Source organism: Phyllobates terribilis, unplaced genomic scaffold (assembly GCF_046119375.1).
Source record: "Phyllobates terribilis strain yellow unplaced genomic scaffold, ASM4611937v1 Scaffold_5__5_contigs__length_657084704, whole genome shotgun sequence".
In the NCBI taxonomy this organism is placed as follows: domain Eukaryota; kingdom Metazoa; phylum Chordata; class Amphibia; order Anura; family Dendrobatidae; genus Phyllobates; species Phyllobates terribilis.
The window spans coordinates 545,230,577-545,258,057 of record NW_027362765.1 but is presented as its reverse complement, the minus strand read 5'-3'; the positions used below and the strand labels follow the sequence as shown (position 1 = coordinate 545,258,057).

General features: G+C 40.0%; 1 protein-coding gene across 1 annotated transcript in view; it reads right to left on the bottom strand.

Moving 5' to 3' along the window:
• LOC141271656 (uncharacterized) overlaps positions 1-27,481 on the bottom strand; it is a 188,877-nt gene that overhangs the window by 112,853 nt on the left and 48,543 nt on the right. Inside the window, exons 9-14 of the mRNA XM_073681698.1 lie at positions 18,312-18,338; positions 18,206-18,232; positions 14,109-14,135; positions 7,335-7,391; positions 2,346-2,462; positions 780-821 (exon numbers count right to left, since the gene is read on the bottom strand). Of these exons, the coding sequence (XP_073537799.1) occupies positions 780-821; positions 2,346-2,462; positions 7,335-7,391; positions 14,109-14,135; positions 18,206-18,232; positions 18,312-18,338 (297 nt within the window). The remainder of the gene's footprint in view (positions 1-779; positions 822-2,345; positions 2,463-7,334; positions 7,392-14,108; positions 14,136-18,205; positions 18,233-18,311; positions 18,339-27,481) is intronic.

Sequence of the window (27,481 nt, the reverse complement as noted above, 5' to 3'; positions counted from 1 at the left end):
GATGCCATGTGCACGTAGCCTAATTCTTCTGCAGCTGCCAAAGAAAGAGGCTTCTCTGGTATACCGGCAGTCTTGGCTTATTGCGCCTTCTAATCATGTGTTTGCCGAGGAAAACTCGGCAGGTGCGCCGCCGTCTAAACGATGCCAAGTGCACGTAGCCTGCTGCTGCCAAAGAAAGAGGCTTCTCTGGAATACCAGCAGTCTTGGCTTATCGCGTCTTCCAATGATGTGCATTGACATCTGACCCTCTGGGGGACCAGGGATGTCTCAGCATGGGTGCAGCAGAAGGTACATACATGGATTTTGTTTAAACTTCAGCTGTTGGAATCCACGTAAATAGGCACCAAAATTTGCACAATTGGTGCAGATTTTCTGTTGAATTTCAGTGTAAATTTTATTTGCATCATATCAGACAGCGTAAATATAGAAAGATACCGCATTAGATGCTATGGCAGTAGCGCTGATTGTCAAAGTACAAAAATAAATTACATTTAAGAAGATCAGTAGCTTTTCAACCTCAATCCAGCTCAGAAGTGTCACCGCTCTATGAAATTTCAGTTTATAGCCTGGGGCTGCATGGACAAGATGCAAAGTGATCAAGGTGTGTCTTCAGCTGACAGCTGAATTAAACCAACTTTTGCAGGAGCTGACACTAATGCCCTTCGGTACAGTGTACACTTTCCATGAGCAAGTACTGCTTCTTGCTTGTCGCAACTTGGATTACAATAAGTAAATATAGTATCCTTGGAATAATAATAATAATCTTTAGTCACACTTACTTTTCCATCTTTTCCAGGTTTACCCGACTCTCCTGCTTTTCCCTGAGAGAAAAATAGAGATATAAATATTTAAACTCAATTGATCACTAATTTTAAATCCATGTAACTGCTCTTGTCCAGCCGGGAATAGCCGATGTTGGGACTTCAAAGTCTCCTGGGGTCTTTTTTTAGTTTTATTTTCTGCTGAGACCAGGATCATTACAAGTCAAGTGTTACTTCCTCTCCCTGGTATTTAAGTCTAGAGTGGAGGAAATAACTTTGGTGTCAGTCTCTGACACGTGTTTGGATAGTGATAGTCTTGATAGAGACAGAAGCAATGAAAACGCTGAAGAGGAGAAGGAATATTTACCATATTTTACCCCATTTCTGTTTAATGTACAGGTGGGTTCAATGGATACAAAAAAGCACTGATCTGTGATTTATTATCCAAGTATTAGTCATAATAATAATCTTTATATAGCGCTAACATATTCTGCAGCGCTTTACACACATTATTGTTGCTTTCCCCATTGGGGCTCACAATCTAGATTCCCTATCAGTATGTCTTTGGAGTGTGGGAGGAAAGTGGAGAACCCGGAGGAAACCCACGCAAACATGGGGAGAACATACAAACTCCTTGCAGATGTTGCTCTTGGTGGGATTTGAACCCAGGACCCCAGCGCTGCAAGGCTGCAGTACTAACCACTGCGCCACCGTGCCGCCCATGCAGAAATGTCATGCAGAAAACAATGAATGTTTACATGATATTTTCCTTTATTTCTATGGTCGCATCATATTCTGTTCTGCTGTGCACAGAATACATTCGATTCATGCATCTTGCTAAACTATGTTATTCTTTGGCGGCTATAACCCCCAACTGCTAGAACAAAGTGGCAGGAATACCAATAAACTACTGTGCCACACCATTTCCTGATAGGTCTCTTTGGCCTTTCCCAGGCAACTGCATTAAGGGCCATTGACAATAAAGTGCTGTCCATGTCCTATATTCTTAATGCTGAAAATTCCTGATTGTCTGTCAGCTCAAACTGACATTATAAACCAAGAACAGCCTTGTTGGGGTTGTAACCCCTATAAATTGCACTTAGTGTACTAATTACTGCCTCCATTCTGAAGAGACTGAAGTTTAATTAGACAAGCCAATTAAGTGCACCCTTAGTGTGGCCAAGAGGCTCAGGGCACCATTCCACCCAGTGGTTTTGCATTCCATCGCTGGTTATTATCAGCACTGGCTTGCCAGGAGTGTATACTGTCTGCAAAGAACGTTCAAGCAAGCCAACACTCAGTCACTGGTGAGGTAGGCGAAGGCAGCAAAACCAGTGCGTGGAATGGTGCACTGAGCACTTTATTTACACCAAGGGTGCACTAAACACCCTAATTAGCATATTTTATCACACTTCAGTTTCAGAACCCATGCAGAGATTAGTCCACTATAGATGCAATTTTTATAAGGCTTCTATACTTAGTTTATACTGTCTTTTTGGGTGAACAGGTTCCTTCTCAAAGCTGCTCTGAACCAGACATGTAGGATAAACCTTCCTGATGTCTAAAGGAAGAGATGAAACTTACAGGTGTCCCTGCCACCCCAGGCATTCCTGGATCTCCTTGAGGTCCTGATGGCCCAGGAGGTCCAGGTGGCCCAGGTTGCCCTGGTGGGCCTTGCATCCCTGCTTGTCCTTGTTCACCCTAGGTGAAAAAAACAATGAAAGGAGAAAAACAATAAATTAAATCAAACAAATATTTACTTCAGTCAGCAATCCATGGATAATAGGCGGCAAGAGGCTTCAGTCATACATAGAAATATAGGCATCACATGACAAGCAAGCTTTATTTTCAGGGTTAGTATGTATCAATCATCAAGGGATTTCCTATATATTTTAATATGCAGTGTGTGAATACCATAGCTAGAATAAAAAGAATAACTATACAGTATACATAAAGCGATATTAGCTGTGAACATCAGCATAAACTACAATGTATTGCCCTTCTACATATTGGTGGACCACATTAGTACTGAATCTTTCTTTAGATCTATTATAATTGTGTAATCCTTAATGCACTCGTTTGTGACTTGCGGCCCTTTTATAATGACACTAGGCTTTTGGCATCTGTGCTGTTCGACTGATGATTTCTTAGAAGGACGACATATCATCTAAAAATATTCTGCTCTGAAACTCAATGTGCCCGAGTAGTGTGCTACGTTTAGAACGGGGATTATGAGTGCGGCTGCTACAAGAATGCTTCAATGGCACATTCCTCATTAAACTATCATTGTTTTCCATGGAAAACCGCCTATAATGGGAAAAAGACCAATCGGATCTATACTAAATCGCTTTACATTTACATGCAACTATAAAACATATCCCATATCATACATCCCTGACTTCAGGACAGTTTCATTACGTATTTTCCAAGCCACTATCATGGATCACCCACACTACCTCACTCCTGGGTAGTGTCATGAAGTCTGGAGAGACATTCACATCATACAACTATGGCAGCTAATCACAGAATGTTCCCATGGACAAAGCGTGGCTAACATGCGATATGTCACTACCCGGAGAAATGGCAGTGGGTGAAGTATCAATTAGCCATAGTGGAAACAGTCTTTTTCAATAGTCGTGTTGTGGTAGTGTAATGAAGGGCTTCATATACATTAATTATGGACAGATTTAAAGGGAATCTGTCATCAGGATTTCACCCAGAAATATTCATATGCAAATGAGGCAAAAGTGCTTTCAGCACATGAAAGCTCTTCCCAGACCTTTGTCACTCCAGCTCTACTTCCCGTTCAGTGCCACCTCCTCCAGCTTGACAGACAGCCTCTATGCAATGTGACTTCAGGAAATGGAGCTGTTAGTAAAGAAGGAGGAGGCAATGCTGGGTGGGGAATAGAGCTGGTGTGACAGAGGTTGGGGAAAAGCTTCTAAGTGTCCAAAGCAGTTCAGCTTCATTTGCATATCAATTAAAATGATGATTTCCCTGTAATGGAGGAATGGACTGGCCATGTAAAGGTATTGCTGGACTTGTCTTTGCAAGAGCTATATGCGCATATAAAGAGATTTAGGGGTGAAATCCTGCTGACAGATTCCCTTTAAGTTATTTGGTTTAGGACAAGTTACAGTTAGACATTTTTTTGCACATCTACTGTGGAGATCAGTGAAAGCAGTACTTAGGGGATGCAGGGATATTATTAGCCATATTAGCATACTGCTTAAGATATTTTAAGTTCAGATTGATATACACCAATAAATTTCCTAGGCAACATGGTAATCTGCAGCACTGACTGATTAGAGGCATCTCGGTCCTAACACATGGTCTGGTCAACAACAAAGGAGTTATGCCTCCTCTTATGACTGTGTTAATCCGGAGATCCTGACAGTCATGCAATGACTTCACTTCTGGAGCATCTCTCAGCAGTTTAATACTAAAGTGGTAAAGTATAAAGCGGGGCAGATTTATAGAAACTGTCTAAAACAAAATCAGTCTTTAGCATCTTTAGCAACCAATCATAATGCAGCTCTCAATTTACTGCAGCAGTTGAAAAAATGAAGGCTGTATCATTGTGTGAAACTATGTTTAATTATTCTGCATCTTCTATGTCTCTAATGGGGACTATATTGAAGACTTATTGTATAGCAGCTGCACCAATCAGATTGAAGTTGCCAAGATTCACCAGTGGCCGGATGCCTTTGTGTAGTGGCCATGAATGGTACTGCAAGCTCACTTCTATTCAGTTGTATAGGAGAGAACTTGCAGTACCATTCACTTCCACTACACAATGTATGGAGCTGCGGCACCTTCAATCAGCTGGGAGTCAGACGCCACATATCTGATATTAAAGATGTAAGCTAAGGATAGATCATCAACACTAAAAGGGTTTTCCAACTTTGGGGACATTTTATTGTTACTTAATGGAATTATGACACATCCAGAATTGCTATTTACCTGCAGATATAGGGTAATCTGCTGGTAATTAGCATATCAATCCTGTTTGGCAAGCTTAAATGGGCAGCAGCTACAGGGAGAAAATGAAGTTATATCCTCCCTGAAGCTCCTTGCTTCCAGGCATTGGGGCGGTGCAGAGATTGATAACAGTCACCGTTCACTATACAGCGAGTGCAGCTGTAATAACTTCCTGACATATTGATATACAATAAGAACACTATAATGGTCCTATTATGGCCATGTGAAGTAGTCCTAAATAATCCCTTTCATTAGCAGTTAAAATTTTGCATTTCACTATCATGCAAACCATTTAATATCATTGTTCTTATTAGAAATAATTAAGCAAAAGCAAAAAAAAAAACAAAAAAAACACAAAACACAAGCCAAGCAAACTTTTATCTGTAAGAAAACCTTTGGGAAGCAAGTCAGTGAATAAGCCAGAATGCCAAGCAAATAAAGGAGTGTACCTGGAAGATGCGCTTCCTTACGATCGCTGGCTGAACCGCCCGCACTGTATTAATCATAGCAGGCAACAGCTGATGGGGGACATCAGACCAGAAATTCCCAGTGCAAGGGTGGGAGGAAACAGTGCAAGATGGGCCAGCAAAGTGTGACAAGTCAGAAGGTCGGACAAGACACGAGAAGAAAGAACAGAGAAAGAGTAATAGAATGTTTTACTGTGAAAAAGCACAAGAAGGAGGAGGAGACCATTCAGGTACTGCTCTTTAAACCCCAGATTATGTGTTTCATTCATTTCTCATCAAAGTGCTGCATACAAAGCAATGATAATAACCATCAAGTTAATAGTGACGTCTTGGAGTAGAACACAGAAGCTTGAAGTGGCACCACTGCTAAATTCATGGAGAATAGTTTTTAGGAATAACTTTACCATGACTTATGCATTATTGCTAATTGGTGATCTTGTATGACTAGAAATAAATGATTCAAGGTCATCCTAGTCTCATTAGGTTTATTAAGCTTTCTACTCAATGAGTGGAATTAGGCCTATTATTCTCTTTTATCATATATAAATGAATTGGATGTAATACTTCTCATGGTCCATAGGGGGAAACATTGCTATGTATGTGAATAGAATATGGCTGAGTAAAGTTATACATCCAATGCCCCAAAATACTGGTATACCCTGTGATTTACAAATAAACCTGCCAAATTTACAATTAACTTGGACTGCTTAAGTATTATCCTTTTGCTATCAAATTTTCACTTTCTCTTGCCATGCTCCAAAAGTATAAATTGTGTGGTGTATCATAAATGTTAAATGCAAACAGACAGACAAAAATATCACACTCATACGTACACATATACAGGTACACAGACGTACACAGGCATACAGACACACACACATACACAAACAAACATATCACACAGGACGAGACACGCGCCAGAAGAGCAAAGCACAGGCACATAAACACAAACTGGGGCACACAGACACACACAAATCATGCACACAGACACACCAGCACACAGACCAACATATCACACACACAGACAGTCATACACACATGCACACAGATAAACATATCACACATGCACATAGACACACACTGTCATACAGACACATATACAGCCACATAGACACACATATAAATATATCACACAGACATCACACACACAGGCACATACACAGATACTCACACACACAGGCACACAGACATAAACATATCACTCACACATGCACACACACACAGACAAACACACAGACATACAGACATATACACAGATACACACAGACATACACACAGGCACACAGACACATACACACAAAGAAACACACAGACAAACATTATACACACACACGCACACAGACACATATACAGCTGTACAGACACACATACACAGGTACTCACACATACAGGCACACAGACACACACATAGGTACAAAGACATACACACAGCCACACACATAAACATATCTCACACACAGACACACATATCACACACACACAAAGACACACACAGGCACACAGACTCACACAATCACGCAAATACACATACAGGCACACACACGCTCATATACAAAGACACACATGTGCGCACACAAACATACATGTGTGCTGCTGACCTCAATAGGCAGACAGAATGATGGAAGATTACCAATTGGCATGTAAGGGTCATTTAGTTTGTATTATATATTGTGAGTCTGGGTACTCAGTTTTGCCATGATGATTTACAATCCATAGAATTGACATTGGTGATAAGTCTTCTGTGTTGCACCTCATTTTAAAGAGATGTACCTTATGTTTCCTTAGTAGAATGAAAAAGAGAATGACATTTTCTTCCATGTAATGTCAATGGAAGTGTATTTTCAGGTCTGTCATACAATGTCTGGCAGCTCCATATTGCATTTTCTTTATACATTCATCTTGGTAAAGTCCCAGTGTCAGTCCCTACAATGGACGACTTTCAGTAAGTAGGAATACAAACAGACAGTAGCCTGCAATAACTGTTGGATTTACAGTGTTACTTAACTATTAAACAAGGCTATTTTTTTATTAGTTGTGACATAATAGATTACTTAGAAAATGCAATACTCCAGCTCTGGTCTAGACATTGTCTACAGATTTCCTTTAGTTACAGTTACCCACAAACCTTCAAAGTAAGTATCTGATTGGAGCGTAGCGCTGCAAAAGTAGTACTTAAATATTCCTATTGGATGGCAGAAACACAGTGTCATATATTGTCAGTAGATTTAATGTCTACATTTTTGTGCCGGGCACCAGAAGAATTCTAATTGTGAAATACTCTATATATTTAATTCCTAAAGCTATACTGTACATTGGTGTATAACATTTGTAAATAAATATATTGAAGCGTTAGACTGCATATACCTTCACATAGCATGCTAGCAGTTACATGTTAGTAAGAAACAGTATGTATTAAATATAAGCATGTGTAGGTGTTAAAGGATGGACCACGATGTGGATTAGTACAGTAAATGATGCAGGATGTTGAACGCACTATGATCAGTATATTACATACACTAGAAATACATTTGTATTCTGGCAAATATCCAACGAAACATCTATATAAATAGCTGCAAATAAGAAGATCAACTACAAGCGTTACTGCATTTGTGGAGATAAGTGATATGACAGATGTTCAACCAGGTACATATTCTGTTCTCACTGACCTACTTAACTTATCTGAGGCTCATCAACTGAGACTAAACCTGACTCTTCTCCCGCACTTCTCAGGTCACACTCATAAACCCATGAGATTTAGTACTGAGTGTCAGTGCTATAGTCCAGCTATTTCATGTGTATGGCCAGCTTAAGTACATGGTTTGTGAACATGATTTACACCCACAAGAAATGCGGTTAATCCTGATTGATATGGGCAATGACATATAACACCAGGGTAGCAACCAGTGATCAAAGGAAAAAAGTATGAGTTCTAGTGTAGTAAGGCAAAAAAAAGTCATCATGACTGGTGAAGAGGTATGGCTGTAAATCGGGACCAGGACGAAGGTAAGGGGGAGAATGGAGGCCTAATGGATTAGAAGAAAAAAAATATTTAGATTTGAGAGTTTTCAGTGGTTGAAACCTTTTAATGGCTAACTGAAAAGGTGGTAACAAATTGAAAGCTTTCCAGACTACTAGGGTCTCTTCGTCAGGCATGGAACCTACTTGGGTCTCTTCATCAGGCATAGGTTCTATGCCTGATGAAGAGACCCTAGTAGTCTTGAAAGCTTGCAATTTGTTACCATCTTTTCAGTTAGCTATTAAAAGGTTTCAACCACTTAAGACTCTCAAATCTAAATATTTTTCTATTTACTGTCTAACATGGTACAAACATATATATTTTTTCTGTAAGAAAAGAAAACAATGTTTTTCCAAAATATGTATAAAATTTGAACATGGCAGCCTGACTGCAGATAATATTGTAAAAAACAAGATTTGATGGGGGACTTTATTCAGTGCAAAATGAATGGTGACAGTTGATCAACTCAACAGGTTTCAGACTGAGCTTCAGAAACTCATGGAAGGAGAAAGCTCCATACAAAACCCTGCAAGGGGCAATTGCAACAGGTAGCTAATTGTGCCACTAAAGGCCTGTCACTACGTGCCTATATTGGGAAGACATCATAACCTGAAAAAAGGTATGATAAAAATCTACACTAGAGTACACAGGGGGCCACAAGTGCCTGACCTTGGTTTCCCCGGTAGATCACCTTAATTAAAAAAAAAAATCCTAAATTGAAAAAGTTTGTAAACTTCCGTTGTAGACTGACTGAAAAAAATCTATGCGTAAATTGGGTCTACTTTTCTTAAATTTAAGATTAGGAGCTCCTCACCTGAAACAGCGGATCTAAGTATTTACGAGTATTTCATGACGCCCTGCATTGTTACAGTAATGTCGGACTTTACAAGGTTCAGAGATGTTGAGTTGGGGGATTTTATTTAATCTGATGTAATATATTCCAGGGCAGTCTTGGTCTCTGTCTTGTGTCCAGATCTTCTCAGTCTACATACAGATGGCTGTAGACAGATCTGCTCATTCTCTCGCTCTCTAATCCTATTTTATGTTTATTCCTCTTTTTCACCTTGAGGGCTCAGCTGCAGGCAGCAGCCCAGCTCTGTAATAAAAGCCAGGACAGCGCTTAAGCGAGGATTTTTTTGGTCTTTCTTTTTTAGCATAACAATCCAGTGATGCAGTTTTGGCTAAATAAACACAGCTGACCCTTCTATCATTGTAATGAAGTTGCTACATAAGCACAGTCAGTATATCACTGTAAAAGCCCGTATGTCACCAGCAAAACAGGACGGGATCACTTCATTGCCCTTACACACCTGGACGTACAGGCAGTGACACCCTCTTGACAATGGAAGGCTGTAAAGCAAAGTATTGTAACAACTTTCTCTACAATATGTATATTTTGGATGGGAAATAGTATTGCTGAAATATATGTTCCATAGAAATATATTGAAGGGAATTTTTCAGTAAACTCAACCCTTGCCCAAACCTCATTTATAGGTATGCAGGTCTTTGAAATGCAAATCCATCGACACCTTTATATCTTCTATCTATTGCTGTATTCCTAAGTATTTAGCATCTAAATTTAAATCCAAATTAGGCTGTTAAGTGCTCTATGCATGACTGAGCACTTCCTGAGTCTTTGTCTCCTCAGGTAGTTTCCCTGCCCAGCACCAGCCTCTTTAGCTTGATTGATATCTCATTGTCTGTGTGATGTCAGGTGCCAGGCAAGGAAATCAGACAGGGAGTGATCAATCAGGCTAAAGAGGCTGGTGCTGGATGGGGAAGCATCCTTGGGCAGCAGAGGCTCAGGAAGTGCTCTGTCATTTGCCTATGAATGAAAACACAAATTACTCAGGTATGCAGCAACAGATAGAAGATATAAAGGTGTCAATGGATTTAAACCTTAAGTCTTGCATGTCCATATGTGCCATTTGGGTGTTTGACCTTACTGACATGATGTAGAATTATAATTTATTTCTGGTTAATAGAGAAATCTATGTATTTAATATAAAAATACATTTATTAATGTATTTTATATAGTTGAAAATGTTTAAGAGAAGTTCAGAGCTCCAAATCCCATGTTTCTCTTCACTCAGCCGGTTATGTTCTTGTTTGCCTGTTGCCAGCACTAGGAGGAGCACACTTCATAGGGAATTATACATCTCCAATTAAACAAAAAAATTAAATCCTAAGCAATGAGCTTTTGCTAGAGGTGGCCAAAGGAATTTCAATAACGAGTTGACTTTTCAAAAAAGGCTCAGACAGTTGTTTTCAGGTTGTAACAACTGTACTACAATAGGCACAAAGGGGACTGCATAAGGGGAGGTCCAGGAATATTTTTTGTTTACTATGGGCATAAAAATTAACAGGCAGGTAGTTGCTCTAACGACCTGCTTGTTCTACCTGGCGCAGTCATACAGCGGTCATTGACAGCTCCTGCCGGCGATTCAGCTGCTCCACATCAACAGAGCAGCTTTTCCTGCTCTGTCCAAGTCAAGCTGATTAGGCAGCGGGGAGCTGCTGTCTCCTCGCAATTAGGTTTGCTGTCAATCAGCAGAATCAGCAGGGCATCGACAGAGACGCCTCTTCAACAAAGTAGAGCTGAAGAGAAGCAGCTGCTCAGCTGACATGATGTCACCGGCAGCTGTTGAACTGCCTGCAGGGCCGGTCTGTGACAGCTCTGTCGGTACCGGAGATCGGTACCGGGCACAACATGCAGGTAGGTAGCAATTGCCGGCCTGTTATCTTTTAGGCCCATAGTGACAAAAAATTGACACGGATAAACCCTTTAAATGTAGAGGAAAATCTGATCAAATGCAAAAACTTTAAAGTGATTTTGCCTTCTCTTATAATTTATGAAATATTTCAGTGACATTAAAGAGGGGGTGGGATATTGTAGCATATTCAACATGAAGGCTCTTGGTGCAGGGTGGGGTAGAGGATTACTGTTTTAAGTGGTTGGACATCCCTTGGCATATAAGAATTTTACATTTGGTTTTAAACTAACCATAATGATTAGATCAAGTTCTGTATCTTGCTTGATCTCTATAATTTCTAATAGCACTAATGAAAGTCTTTATACACTATAATGGAAACATTATTTTTAAAACATATTTATTGAAAACACGATAAATGCCTGCTTTATCAAAATGATTAGACTTCTAGCCAGGAATTAGCGTGGGAATTTAAGATTGAACCACTACTACCTTACACATGGCAAAGGTCAGGTCTACTATGTTTCAGGCCATAATAGGTTCATGGCTGGCAGCCAGACCTCTACACCAAGATTCTGAGAGGCTTGTGTGTGCTTGTTCATTCCAGCTGATAATACTTTTCTTCCCGCTCCACCCTATAAACCATGTCATCAATTCCTAACAATATGACTGGCATGTAATTTGGAAGCGAGCCAGAAAGATGGTAGTTACAACACTGTTTATTTACTTGGCAACAGTTTCTTGTTACTTTAAAATTCGAGCCTCACTACAGACACACGTCAAGTACTCATTGTTACGGAAAGACGTTTTGCTGAATATTGCAATCATTAGTAATACTATTTATGGTTGGGGACATGATGTCCATGCATTTGCTCTACTACACGGTTTGCTAACATCTTTAGTCCTTTTCCAGCTTGTTACTATCATGTACAATGATCTGGTCACGAAACGAAATCCAGAATTTTGAATCATGTTTTTGGAAAGGAAAAAGCAAAACTTAGAAAAATAAACTACAAGACCATATGCTGAACATCTTGGGTGAATCCTTTCTCTGACACAAAGCACATGAAGTGCCTTTTGTGAATCATTTCTTGTTGTTAAAAAAAAACTAATAATATTATTGGTCTCAATAATTCTTGATTAAATAGATTTCAATATTATGATTTTTTTTATAATTTATCTCTACAGGGGTTGGAGCTCTTTTATTTTAGTTAGAGATTATACAAATTGTGGCCAAAAAGAGTAAATGTGATGAATTAGCAAAAAAACCTTCTACTCGCCTGTTAACCCCCACCACTACAGCGCTACTGCTCTCGTGCTGCCATGTGCCTTCTACCTATGTGACTGCTGTATGAGTCACATGAGTAGGCGGCATGTCAGTGCTGGGGTGAATAAAGACAAATAGGACACGTCGGGGCTTTAGCAGGCGAGTATAGGCTTTTTTTTATATTCTTACACCATTTCCTCCCCTTATGCTACTTCTTTTTTTTTCCAAAAACCCTTTTAAATAACATTCGACTGCCTTCAGTCACCTCTAGGGGGAATTTATGAAAGCCACATTCATTATAGAATAGAAGCTCTGCTTCAGCTCCTCCTGCTGATACATTTATAGCAGCTTATTTTGTGAAGGAAAATTGGAAATTTTGAGAAGTAAAAATAGTTTTGATTCTTATAAAGATATTTTATAAAGATGAATCAGCACAGTTTGTTTGACCTTTTTAGGTAAGTAAAAAAACCCTGATGTGTTCAGTCTGAGACATCACTTAATTATGACATGGTGTCTTTTAATATAAAGGCAGTGTAAAGCTGATCTAGTTAGCTGATAGATTATATGTTATAAATGAACCATTCAGCATAGACTACAATGTCTAAATGTCTAAAAATGTTCTCCAATACTTAAAAGGGTTGTTCTTTTTTCAAAAACTTCATGACATATGTTGCGATAGTTCTAAAAAAAAAAAAAATCTTACCTTCCCCAGGTCCGCTGTTGCCCCGATCTCTTTTGTTTGGCTGCAGCGGTGATGTTATGTTAACAATGCTGCCAGTCACAGAGCTCAGCAGTTTGTACCATCTGCTCAGGCAAAGTCACTGAGCTCACTGATTAACTACAGCACTGTTGAAGTGATGTCAACACTGCAGTCAAACAACAGGGAGACCAGGGCAGCGGCAGAGAGCCGGCACTGGACCCAGGGAAGGTAAGTAATACTTATCTCGTTTTTATTTTTATACCTATCCTAGCACATGACATAACGTTTTTTAAAAGAGGAGAATCCCTTTACATATTGACTTTGCATATCTAACTCCTGACACCTTTACAGAACAGCTGATTAAATGGAATCTGGATTGTTAAATGGTATCTGTCACTAGGTTTTTGCTACCTCATCTGAAAGCAGCATAATGTAGGTAAAGAGACCTGGATTCCAATGATGTATCACTTAGTTTACTGGGGGAAGCAGTTCTGACATAATCAGAGATCTTAGATGTAGAATTCAGCAGAGCTGAGAAAGCCAAACCTGCCTAAACCAGGCTCTGTATGTACAACGTCTATAGACAGTGAGGTTCTTATCACAGGAAGGGGTGGAGTCAGCCCAGAAGGCCAGCAAGTCATAGCAATAATACCCTATTGATAAAACTTTCTTTGTAAGTAAACAACAGCACACAGCCTGATAAGTGACACATCATTGAATTTAGTGTTTTACCCCTACATCATGCTGTCCTCAGATTACATAGCAAAAACCTGCTGACAGATCCCCTTAAGTAGGGGTTGTGCCCGGTATTGCAGCTCAGCCCCTTAATTAGCTAACCCATATGTTTACCTATCTATCTATCTATCTATCTATCTATCTATCTATCTATCTATCTATCATCTATCTACCCCTCTATTTCTCAATCTTGAATTTATGTCCCATAGAATTGAAAAACTAGCTTCTAAATAATTGAGTATATTCCCATATCTTAACATATAGGTCAGCAATTCAGTTTTTGGATAATTCACATCTGAGCTCTAATTCATTAGTTATGTTAAATCTGTTCTCCCCCATGTGAATAGACCGTAATGAGATGTACACTATGGTTGTAAGGAAAGTAAACACTTCAATTAAGAGCATTTTCAGCGTGCAGCAACAGACAAGCTTAGGGAGCAATAAACAGGCACATAGCAGGCAATATTTACCCTGTGGGAATAATCCGCACAGTGACCCTGTAACGAGAAGAAATAGGGCACATCCTTGTTAGGTTATTAATTATGTATCATAACATTTGCCTGAGTTGTTCTGCTCATTTATAGTGTTTATATACATACTGCATGTTTTAAAAGCTATAGGCATAACTGAAGAATCTCTTATCATCGCCATAGTAAAAATGCAAGCTACACGTTAGGTTCACTAAATTATATGATGTGAAACTAAATGATATGATATGATTACTGAAAAATACATGGAAGGAAGGTCAATTTATAAATATGTTATGTTGCCACAAAGGGTCTCCAGTGGATTCCAGACACTGGTTAAAAGGTACAATCATTTTGGATGCCATTTTCACCATTATATGGCGGCCATTCAAATGAGCGCATGATCGTGTAGTAAATAAATGGGCCAGGCTCACAAGACAAGATGATCCATCTAAGTCAGAAGTGCATAACATATAGCCCACTGTACCATTTTGTATGGCCCTAAGCCATATGGGCACAGTAATGCTTATGTGGCAGGAAAACGACACATGAGCAGCCATGTAAATAGAGAAGAATGGAAGCCCACAACATAGGAGCATGGACAGGCAAGTACTAAAAATGCAGTGTCATAAATATCACCGGGTCCACCATATATCAAGACAATGGTGTCTCCTTGCCCATATTGCCACTCCAGAAAAGAGTATATGAATTAGAGAGGTGGTCTTATATACTTATGGATCTCTCCACTGCAGAGTTGTGAAACTGTAGGCTCTTAGGACAAGAGCAATATTTTGTGAAGAGACAATTGCATGCATGGCCTCCTTTATTTTAGAGTGCTGATTAGGGAAGTTGGGGAACTAAATTTTCTGGAAAGGTGGGAGTCCTTAAGGTAGAACCACCATCTATGCAATGCTTATGGAATATAACTCAGAAGGTAATACCGCTTTTTATTTCAGACTTTGGGAGTGGTTTGGTATGATTACGTGGCCCTCATTTTAGAAACGTTGTGCACGTATAAATTATTAGGTTGTCTTCATCTTTATGAACATTGAGATAGAAAGAAAGCCCATCATAAATTATGGCAAGCAAGTAGATGTGAATGTCAGTAATTGCCCAGGTTTATATTAGAATTGTACCAAAAATGGTTTTATAACTGTGACACCTGGAATCACCTGTGGTCTAAACAAAGGGTTGAAGACAAGACTCAGACCAGATTGCACAAAGGTGTGTGCAGCCCTGGATCACCAATTCAGGGATCCACCATAAAAATATGCTGCATCGCATAATTTTTTTTAACATAAATTATAGATTGTAAGCTTGCGAGCAGGACCCTCACTCCTCCTGTAACTGTTGTATTATGTGTTACTCGGTAATGTCTTTATTGTCTGTACATGTCCCTGCTCAATTGTAAAGTGCTGTGGAATATGTTGGCGCTATAGAAATAAAACTATTATTAGAGGTCTGTGGATGAGGTATGTCATTGTATTGTTTTATATCAGAATATGTCAGGTATTTACATTTAGCAAATATGTCAGAGGATTTTCCTGACGTGTGTGCTGGATGTAGAGTCAAATGCAATGGGAAGAGAGCGTTATGCTCCACTGTATCAGACATCCACAGACGGCAGCCTGGCATCCTCTTGTGACCTCAGTGCCTTTCTCTGAGGCCTGCCCTACAATGCACAATGGGTAGAATTTATTATTCTAAGGCGTTCTGAAGATGAGACTAATTTATTAAGAAGTACATGCCTCTAAATAAATATGACACATCTCTGGTCGCCTGTGTAAAATCAAAGCTAGCTTTGGGCTGGCATAAAATTGCACTGAAATTTTTGTCAGTTTCTGGAGTAAATTTAGACAAATGAAGCAGGTGCCAAATGTGTAACATTTTCCTACAACAATTCTTAATAACTTCCTGTATGTGTATAATGTGTGTACTAAGTATTAATGTAATTCTAGTTATGGACACAGCATAGACAGAACATAGAAATAATAGTATAGGTAGCCACCACCCATGGGCAGTGCCTTGAAATCCCGTACTATTCTGGTATTGCATTCACTCTTGTTGGACTAAGCTCCAATGCCAGGCGTATATTGTGCATAAAACTTTGCTGGACAAACAAAATCGCTCTGTCCACACAGTTTATCAGTCTAATTCAAGATTTTTTAAATCCGTCATACAATTGTTTATTTAGTTAAAGTCCCTACCGGTCTCTGCTTCCTTATTCCATCCTCTATACACCAGAATGGCTGGAAATGCCTGCCCAGCCAATCAGTCATTAGGGTGGGTTGCGCCAGTGATTGGTCCGGCAAGCATTTTGGGCCATTTTCAGTTTGTTGACAAATGGACCAAAATGAGAAGACAATTGGGTACAAGGTGATTCCTGGAGCAGAAGCTGGAGTGAATGAAACCTGCTGTGATTGGGAAAGGCCAGTATCAATTATTTTATTATTTTTAACCACTCTCAGAATTTTTAAAAGTAATTTTTATTTCCCAAAAAACCTCCTTAAAGCATTCTCTTGCAATGTGAGAATGTTGCCTCAGACCAAAGTTGAAGTTTTTTTACTCTTGACAATGCCTCTATTGAGTAGTGAAATCTTCGCAGTAAATTAAAACATACAATCCAGTTAAAACATGTGAATTCTATAGAAAATAAGAAAAAAATTGATGTCTCAATAAAAGTAGCAATGAATTCAATAGGTCCTTGCACACTGTGGAGACTCTGGGATCCCACTGATATGCTGAATTAAAACTGCATAGTTGTCTTCAGTTTGGGTTCTTAGAACATGAAAGGTCAACTATTAAGGGAGACGAAACAATAACAAATATGTCTTAGTTTTTCTAACCTACACTACAACCTCTTGAGAATGTATATCCTTAATTCAGTCAGGAAGGATACTGTCTGAATTGCTGAGTGCCGTACATTAGTTTACTTTCACCTTTTTGGTCAAAGACTGTTGGGTTTTTCCTCTCTCATTTGCCAAATTACTCCACACCCATTTGTTCTTGATCACAACAGGATTGGTTAAAGAAAACATTGTCACAGAGATGAGACATCTGAAAAGTTGTAATAACTGTTTTCGAATTCTTCTCCTAATATAAATAGTTATGTGTTTGGGATTATTACTATAATACAGATGAGTCCTTCCATAGCTCTCAACTTGGCTCAAATCATATCAAGATGAACACCGCAAGATGTTACAAAAATTAGATATAAAAATGAATATTTTTTCCGTTACGTCTGTGCAAGTTTATTTTTACTGGGTACCTTGAGAATGTATAGATGTGTATTCTTAGCATAATTACTAACATTTGAGACAATTTAAGTTTGGACACATTGGCAGGTCCAACATTCTTTGGGAATCAATTTCTTATTATATTCTTATAAAGGACAGAGTTCAAATTTTCTGATACAAAACTACAAATCCTTGAGTTAGACGTAGAGTTAATTGATAAAATTATATCTACATTCAGCTACTACTGCGGTAGGATAAGTCCTACACACATAGATAAAACTTGGCTGAACCCACCGATTTTGGCACGACCTTACAACCATCCAATATGATGGGAGTCTCCAAATTCTCCCCCACCGAATTACTCTGGGGGAGAGAAGGATCCAGGCATTGGAATTTCATCAGGTAATCCTATTATTAAACTGGAAGATAAGACCAAAGGAATACCAAGTGGAATGCTCTTTTGTATGTGGGAGTTGGAAGAGATAGCTGTCAGCAAATGATAGGTCAGCAATAGCTACCTAATGTATATGGTGGCCTTAACAGTAAACTACCTCCAGTGGGGGAGGGGGGGGCAGTAGACAGAGACCTATAATTTAAAGAGAGTTCCTCATTAAATAAATTTATAACATATGATCCCCAAATGGTAGTAGATAAATGCATAATCACAGGTGTCGGAGACTGAGACCCTCACTGATTCCAAGAGCAGGGATCCCATGTTCTTGGAGCTCCAATAAAGCCTGTCAGTTTGTCAAGACTAGAAACAGTATTGGTATTGAACATCAGGGCACTTTTGACTCTGAAATAACTAATTGACCCCTGGTAACGTTCAGCAAAAATGAGCTCAAAATTGCTTACAATTCTTACCTTCTCCCCTTTAGCACCAGCTGCACCCTAGCAAAAGAAAAAAATGTTATGTCAAGAAATGGATTAACTCATACTGCTAACATTTTCAATGTGAATATATACTTACTGTTTGTCCTTTTGGACCAGGAGGTCCCTGACAAGAAAGAAAATGCATTTGATTTAAATCAATTTATGGCATTCACATAAATTATCCATAATTTTCCATCAAAATCATAGTATTTGAAAATATTGTGTGCAATAGTGCAGGGCCGGCGTCAGCACCCGGCGCACCCGGGCAAATGCCGGGGCCCTGAGCAGGCAGAGGGGCCCACTGGCGGTCGCGCACCCCGCTGGGCTATGGGCGGAGGAGAGCGGTGTCAGCGCCCGCCCTTCTCCGCCGCTTGCTCAGGGCCCCGGCAGCTGGATACTTACCTCTCCCCGTGCCTCTGCAGATCAGCTGTCTTCCTGCTCTGCGCTCCCTGTGACGTCTCAGGTCAGAGGGCGCGGTGACGTCTTTACACCGCGCCCTCCCCTGAGCCGTCACAGGGAGCGCTGAGCGGGAAGACGCTGACAACGCTGGAGTTCGGACCCGAGCAGCGGGCAGCAGGTAGCAGGTGAGGAGAAGGGAGGTGAGTATTTGATTTTTTTTTTTTTTAATGTATGGAGGCATGGGGCAGTATAAAGAGAAGGGCGGGGGGAGGGGGTGGCATCCTCCATGGAGCATTATAAAGAGAGGGGGGGGCATCCTGCATGAGGCATTATAAAGAGGGGGGGTGACATCCTGCATGGGGCATTATAAAGAGGGGGGGGACAGCCTGTATGGGGCATTATAAAGAGGGGGGGTGACATTCTGCATGGGGCATTATAAAGAGGGGGGGGGCAGCCTGTATGGGGCATTATAAGGTGGGGAACAGCCTGCATAGTGCATTATAAGGGGGGGGGGAGCCTGTATGGGGCATTATGTGGGGGGTAACAGCCTGCATGCAGCATTATATGGGGGCCAGTATCCTGTATGGAGTTTTATAAGGGGACCAGTATCCTGTATGGAGCGTTATATGGGGACCGGTATCCTGTATGGAGCGTTATATGGGGGCCAGTATCCTGTATGGAGTTTTATAAGGGGACCAGTATCCTGTATGGAGCGTTATATGGGGGCCAGTATCCTGTATGGGGCTTTATAAGGGGACCAGTATCCTGTATGGAGCGTTATATGGGGGCCAGTATTCTGTACGGAGCCTTATATGGGGGCCAGTATTCCGTATGGAGCCTTATATGGGGGCCAGTATTCCGTATGGAGCCTTATATGGGGGCCAGTATTCCGCATGGAGCCTTATATGGGGGCCAGTATTCTGCATGAAGCCTTATATGGGGGCCAGTATTCCGCATGGAGCCTTATATGGGGGCCAGTATTCCGCATGGAGCCTTATATGGGGGTCAGTATTCCGCATGGAGCCTTATATGGGGGCCAGTATTCCGTATGGGGCCTTATATGGGGGCCAGTATTCCTTATGGGGCCTTATATGGGGGCCAGTATTCCGTATGGGGCCTTATATGGGGGCCAGTATTCCGTATGGGGCCTTATATGGGGGCCAGTATTCCGTATGGGGCCTTATATGGGGGCCAGTATTCTGTATGGAGCGTTATATGGGGGACAGTATTCTGTGTGGAGCGATTCACCGGTTTCTGAGCTATTATGGAATTTACAATAGATATCACTCATGTAATGTAAGAATTGAAATCTTTGCATTGTACTATATATACATATTTCTCCGCCGTATCTCTGCATCATGAATCATGGTATGTGTTAAAGGGGCCCACTGAGACTCTTTCGCCCGGGGCCCAGAAAAACCTGGAGCCGGCCCTGCAATAGTGGTTAAGTAAATAATATTATAACACTACTTTATATTAGTTCCTAAAATAAGAATTTGTTCATATCTATTTATTTTGCACATAAAGAACTAATTACATCACCAATGGGTTCAGATCATCTGTACAGAAAAATGTACAATTTAAAATCAATTAATCATTTGTTGATGTCATGAACAGGAAAAGAGCAATAATAGTCATTCATTTGGAAACCACATGGTGTCAAGTAATTACGGCATATTTAGTGTGCTAATATGGGGTCATTGTTACACAAAACCACAGCCCAATCATATTGGGTGATATGTTGCTCAGTGCTACACATAAAGATAAGCTTTTCAATGACTGGACCAGTATGATTTGCTCAGTATCTTAGATTTTACGTATGTATAGAAAATTAAATTCTGCTGTGTAAACAATTGAACACAAATTCTAACTATTGGGGGCACATATTAGCACAATCATAAGGTCCATGCTTCTGTTCTGCACCTATAAAAATATACATTTCACAATGTGATTTAAACAAGGGATATTGGAATGCCATTATAGATAATTGGTTGATTTAACCTCTCCCGTCTTTGCAGACATAACATTACCTTCCTCCTACTTCGTGCTGAATGTGTGCTGTACAGAAATTGTTCCAGAAGCCTAATGAGCTCCCTGATAAAATGAACACCCTAAATGGGCTATTGTAATCAGTAGGGAAGCCAAAGGACTGAATTCTGCATATATGAACGTCAGAGCTATTTGTTTAAAGTTTAAACTAGTTGCCTCATAATGACAACCATTGTGCATATCACCTAGAGGGGCAGGGTGCTTGATCGGGTAGGTTCTTCCATACTGAAACAGCCTTTGGTTGTCCAAGGTCCTCCATGCATTACATATTCGGCCAATCACTGGAAATAGCTTACATGTAATGAATGCAACCTTTCCTCTGCAATGGCCTTTCTTGGGAAATAAGTGGTCAGACACAGCTTCCTCAGGGGTCCTTAGTGGATCAAACAGTTGAAGAACACTCTCTGCTGTGCTGTTTCAGCTGCAACTGGAGAGTTTTTTGAGATGGAATAAAAATGCCACAATGGTCAAATAAAAGAATAGTGTTATCTACAGTATTATGAAGTGCTGCAATTTTTCAGTTCTTGTAATACTACATGGTCGAAGTCCTCATAGAATACACCTTGTCATTTGATCTTTAATTACAAAGTCCTTCTATTTTCCTGCTTTTGAGTGACTGTTAGTGCTTAGAGTTGCAAAATCTGACTAACCAGATCAGCTATTTGATGAGAAGCCTTTAGATCCTCTTGAAGAGAGAGGCCCTTTAAGAGCTAACTTTAGTTGATTTGAGCACAAATTCACTGGTCCATCAATACGTACCACATAGATATATGAACGGCACATAGAATATGTACAGACAACATTAACCATGCATTGTCATGATCCTTCATATTAAAAAAATCTTGATATTGGAAGTACCAAAAGAAAGTAAAAAGCATTGCCTCTAAAAGAGAGTACAGAGTCTCCCATAAACCTGCACATGATGTGCTTTCTGTTCCTCATAGTGGCTTTAAGTCTCAGTTTGCAAAAACAGTGCATGTGATTATGCCATTGACATGAATGCTTATTAGGATTACGATTTCTCTACTAGAAATTATCTTCCCGTCTCATTTCTTCCTTCCAGCACTGTTTATGTAACCCACAGTAAGAACCTGTCATTTCCACAAGTGTCCTGAAGAACAGTAGTAGGTGACAGCTAGGAACACTAAGAACTCAGTGCTGTATTTATGGAATTGATAAAAGTTGCACATTTTGTTACCAAAACTTCCCTGTTCTATGATTTAAAATAGAAATATCACCTTCGGTCCCGAAGGGTCATCTAAACAATCACAAAAAAGAGGCTGCGTAATAACATAATTCCAAGACAAGATGTGTAAATGTAATGCTTAGACACATTTAGTCTGGCCAAACATGGGTGTAATAATGGTCTATGTGTCATATTTGATATATTATGCTTGCTGAGGAAGTGGGAGAAGTCGTACTCTTTGCTTTGTTTTACCTTTCAAAAGGGCAAAACATGTTCCAGGACAACGTCTGAGAGAATTGCTGTTTCCTTTCGACTATCAATCTTTAAGATCTCAAATCACAATTTACATCTCCATGAAATTATACCATATCACAGCTGCTGATGGCTAAACAATAAATTAGAAGAATATACCAGTTGTGCAGACTATTGCAAGAGTGGAGAGAGCATGGGGAAGCTTTCCCATGATTGGGATCTGCGATGAACTAAAACTGGCCATACAGAGACAGCTATCTGTCCTAACTCCCGCCCTACATATGAGCGCTTGACTCGGCTAAGCGTTCATGTGTTTTCACATGTGGAGACGGGGGAGAAAGAAAGACACAGGAGTCTGGCAGCACCTTATCTACCCTTAACCCCTTTACAACCCAAGGTGGTTTGCACGTTAATGACCAAGCCAATTTTTACAATTCTGACCACTGTCACATTATGAGGTAATTACTCTGGAACGCTTCAACGGATCCCCCTGATTCTGAGATTGTTTTTTCGTTACATATTGTACTTCATGATAGTGGTAAAATTTCTTCGATATCACTTGCGTTTATTTGTGAAAAAAATGGAAATTTGGCGAAAATTTTTAACATTTTGCAATTTTCAAAATTTGAATTTTTATGCCCTTAAATCAGAGAGATATGTCACACAAAATAATTAATAAATAACATTTCCCACATGTCTACTTTACAGCAGTACAATTTTGGAACCAAATTTTTTTTTTATTGGGGAGCTATAAGGCTTAAAAGTTGACCAGCGATTTCTCATTTTTCCAACAAAATTTACAAAACCATTTTTTTAGGGACCACATCATATTTAAAGTCACTTTGAGGGGTCTTTATGACAGAAAATACCCAAAAGTGACACCATTCTAAAAACTGCACCCCTCAAGGTGCTCAAAACCACATTCAAGAACTTTATTAACCCTTCAGGTGCTTCACAATTTTTGGAATGTGGGAGAAAAAAATTAACATTTAACTTTTTTCACAAAAATGTTACTTGAGACCCAATTTTTTTTATTTTCGCAGGGGTAACAGGAAAAAATGGACCCCAAAATTTGTTGTGCAATTTCCCCTGGGCACGCAGATACCCCATATGTGGGGAAAAACCACTGCAGGGTTTGGAAGGGAAAGAGCGCCATTTGACTTTTTGAATGTAAAATTTGCTTGAATAATTATCGAACACCATGTTGCATTTGGGGAGCCCCTGATGTGCCTAAACAGTGGAAACCCCCCACAAGTGACACCATTTTGGAAACCAGACCCCTCAGGGAACTTATCTAGATGTGTGGTGAGCACCTTGAACCCCCAGGTGCTTCGCAGAAGTTTATAACATTGAGCCGTAAAAATAAAATTTTCACATTTTTCCCACAAAAATGTTTTTCATCCCCCTCTTTTGCATTTTCATAAGGGTAACAGGAGAAATTGCACCATGCAATTTGTTGTGCAATTTCTCCTGAGTAAGCAGATACCCCATATGTGGGGGAAAACCACTGTTTGGGCGCACGGCAGGGTTCGGAAGAGAAGGAGCACCATTTGACTTTTTAAATGTAAAATTTGCTTGAATAATTAGCGAACGCCATGTTGCATTTGGGGAGCCCCTGATGTGCCTAAACAGTGGAAACCCCCTACAAGTGAAACCATTTTGGAAACTAGACACCTCAGGGAACTTATCTAGATTTGTGGTGAGCACCTTGAACCCCCAGTCCTTTACAGAAGTTTATAACATGGAGCCGTGAAAATAAAAAAATCAAACTTTTTCCACAAAAATGATGTTTTAGCCCCAATTTTTTTATTTTCACAAGGGTAAGAGGAGAAAATGGACCCCAAAAACTTTTGTGCAATTTCTCCTAAGTATGCCAATACCCCATATGTGGGGAAAATACAGTGTTTGGGCGCACGGCAGAGTTCAGAAGGGAAGGAGCACTGTGTGACTTTTTTAACGCAAAATCGGCTGGAATCGAGAGCGGACGCCATGTCGCGTTTGGAGACCCCCTGATGTGCCTAAACAGTGGAAACCCCCCACAAGTGACCCCATTTTGGAAACTACACCCCTCAAGGATTTTATCAAGGGGTATAGTTAACATTTTGAACCCAGGGGTACGACACAGAATTTGATAACATTAGGTCATCATATTGAATAAGTTGTCGTTAGTCTTGAGCGCAAGTGCTCACTACTTGAGTTTGCATCGGGTACTCAGGTATGCACCATGTATCACAGATGCTCAAGTGAAATGCTCGAGTCCCTGCCCGCATGTTTCACGGTTATTAGACACCCCCAAAAAAACATGCGAGGATCGCTCGTGCATGGCAGGCAATCCCCGCGAGGTTTTTTTTGGCCGCGAAGCATATGAGGCGGAGACTTGAGCACCCGCGATACTCAATGCATACCCGAGCACCCGATGCAAACTCAAGTAGCGAGCACTTGCGTTCAACACTAGTTGCCATATCGTCATCTTTTTTTTTTTTTTTTACTTTTGAAAAAACAACAACCCTAACCCAAACCCTAACCCTACCCTAGCCCAACCCTAACCTCAACCCTAACATTAGCACAACCCTAACTCCAACCCCAGCCCTAGCGTTTATTTTTTACGCCGTTCCTAATGCGGTATAAGTGATTAGACGACCTTATTCTTCGGGTCGGTGCGATTACAGCGATACCAGAATCATATAGGGTTTTTATGATTGACAGCTGTCACACACTAAAAGACACATATTTTGTAAAATCTAGTTTTTGCATCGCCACATTTTGAGAGCTATAATTTTTCCATATTTTGACCGACAGAGTCATGTAATGGCTTGTTTTTTGCGGGATGAGTTGCCGTTTTTATTGGTGCCATTTTCAAGCATGTGACATTTTTTGATCACTTTCTATTCCAGCTTTTGGGAGGCAGAATAAACAAAAAACAACAATTCAGGAATTGTTTTTTTAAAAAAAATTTTTATTCTACTCCACATGTGGTAAAATTGATAAGGTAGCTTTATTGTTCGGGTCAGTATGTTTACAGCGGTACCCCATTTACATCGTTTTTCTATGTTTTGGCGCTTTTACACAATAAAAGCTATTTTATAGAAAAAAAAATTTTTTTGCATCGCTTTATTCTGAGAGCTATAACTTTTTGATTTTTCAGATGATGGAGCTGTATCGTGGCTTGTTTTTTGCGGGACAAGATGACGTTTTCAGCGGTACCATTTTTATTTATATTTGTCTTTTTGATCGCGTGTTATTCCATTTTTTGTTTGGTGGTATGATGATAAAGCATTGTTTTTTGCTTAGTTTTTTATTTTTATTTTTTACCGTGTTCACTGCAGGGGTTAACTAGTGGGACAATGTTATAGCTCAGGTCGTTCCGGACGCGGCAATACCAAATATGTGTACTTTTATTGTTTGGTTGTTTTTTTCATAATAATATTTATTGATGGGTACATTATATTTTTATTTTTGGTGGATTATTTTTTATTTTATTTTTTTTACATTTTTACAATTTTTATAAAAAAAATTTTTTCACTTTCTGACAGTTTTTTTATTTGTTTGCTTTGTCCCACTATGGGACTTTCACTTTTTTTATTCTGATCGCCTGCATAGCATAGGGATGGAGCACCATCCCTGTGCTATGCAGGCTGTCAGCGCTGCACAGTGAGAAGATAGTTTGGTCATGTACTGCGCATGACCAAAAAATCTTCCTGCTGTCTGGTCACCCGGATGTTGTCATGACGACATCGGGTCGTCATGGCAACATCCGGGAAGCCGCGGCAGACAGCGCTGAAGGCCGGAAGAGGAGGTGAGTATACCGATCACCTCCCCTTAGCCACCGCAATGCTGCGATCGACTTTGATCGCAGCATTGCGGGGGTTAATGTGCCGGGAGCAGTGCGGGACCGCTCCCTGCACATAGTACCGGGTGTCAGCTGTGACAATCAGCTGACACCCGGCGGCGATCGCGCGCGCACACAGGCTGACGTACTAATACGGGTCAGGCTCTTAAAGCCCAGGGCACTGACGCGTATTAGTACGTCATGGGCTTTAAAGGGGTTAAACAAGGGGATCAGGCGCTAAAATGCCATTGGGATGATCCATCTCTCCCTCGACATCGGAGGCACACATACACATCAGATATCTGCCCGATCCCACCAAAATTGGTGGTTTCGCCAACTTTTATCTAATGTATGGCGGCTTTAACAGTAGATTGTCCATATGTATCCAAATTTCAAGATTTTAATGGGCTGTTGTCATTGATCCAATCAATTAAAAATATTCATACAATGGATTATAGAAAACTGGAAAGGTAGTGATTGTGATTGTTTAAGACTTTTTTACTCATAACCACAATTTATAACCAGTTCAGAGGATAGGTGATAAGTGTTGGATCGTTGGGTCCACTATTCACTAGAGTGGAGATAGCAAATTTATCAACACCCATTTTCTATGGATTTAAGGGTGATCAACTATGTACAGCATTTAGCTATCTCCTCCAGTCCCACAAACAGTGAGTGGCCACACGTTCACACTACCACTCCACATTGACCTCCATCCTCAGGATCAGTGGGTATGCTAGCTGTGGTACCCCCTAGCGCTCACACAGTTATCACCTATCCCATGGATAGTAAAGTCTTGAATTTGGGAAAATCTCTTTTCATGTAAAAACTATAAAAGATATAGGGTAATTGGAAACATTTAGTGTGGGTAAGTTTGACTCAAAGCATAAAGTTATACATATTATTTTCAATACAAGAGAGCAAATAATCGATTATATGTGGAGACTAAATTTTATTTCATCTTTTAATTTATATTATTGAAATCTCGTGAACGTTTATTCTAGTTGCAGATTTTCAGACAAAATGTACAGTAAAATGATAGAGTTTCAGGCTCTGAAGCATCGGAACATTAAGACATGAATAGATCATGTTGTATTCTCTTAATCTTTCTCAAACTCCATGTTTTAACCACATAAATTGTACATGGTACGAATCATTAAATAGATGGGTTTTTTTAAATCTTGGTCCTTACTGTTTTTGCTCCTGGATATTGATGGTACATATGTTTTTGGCTGACTTGAGTATTATGTTGGATATACCCATAAAACACCTTAGCAGATCCTGTAAATACCGTTCCGTCTCTAATAAAGGGTCCACTGTGTGCTAATGGCTTTGTTAGAAGTTGGATGGTCAGACTTGCAGAAGTGTCTGGAAACAGAGTGATTTCATTTTCAGCTGTTTAACAAAAATTCACACTTCTCGTAAATGGCAAAATCTGGACATTTGAATTGTTAATAGAGGACGCTGAGTGCACCATGCTGTAAAGAAATTACAGCCCCAAATATGTATTTATAATGTGAATTTTATGTTCTATGGACAGATTCATTAAAGG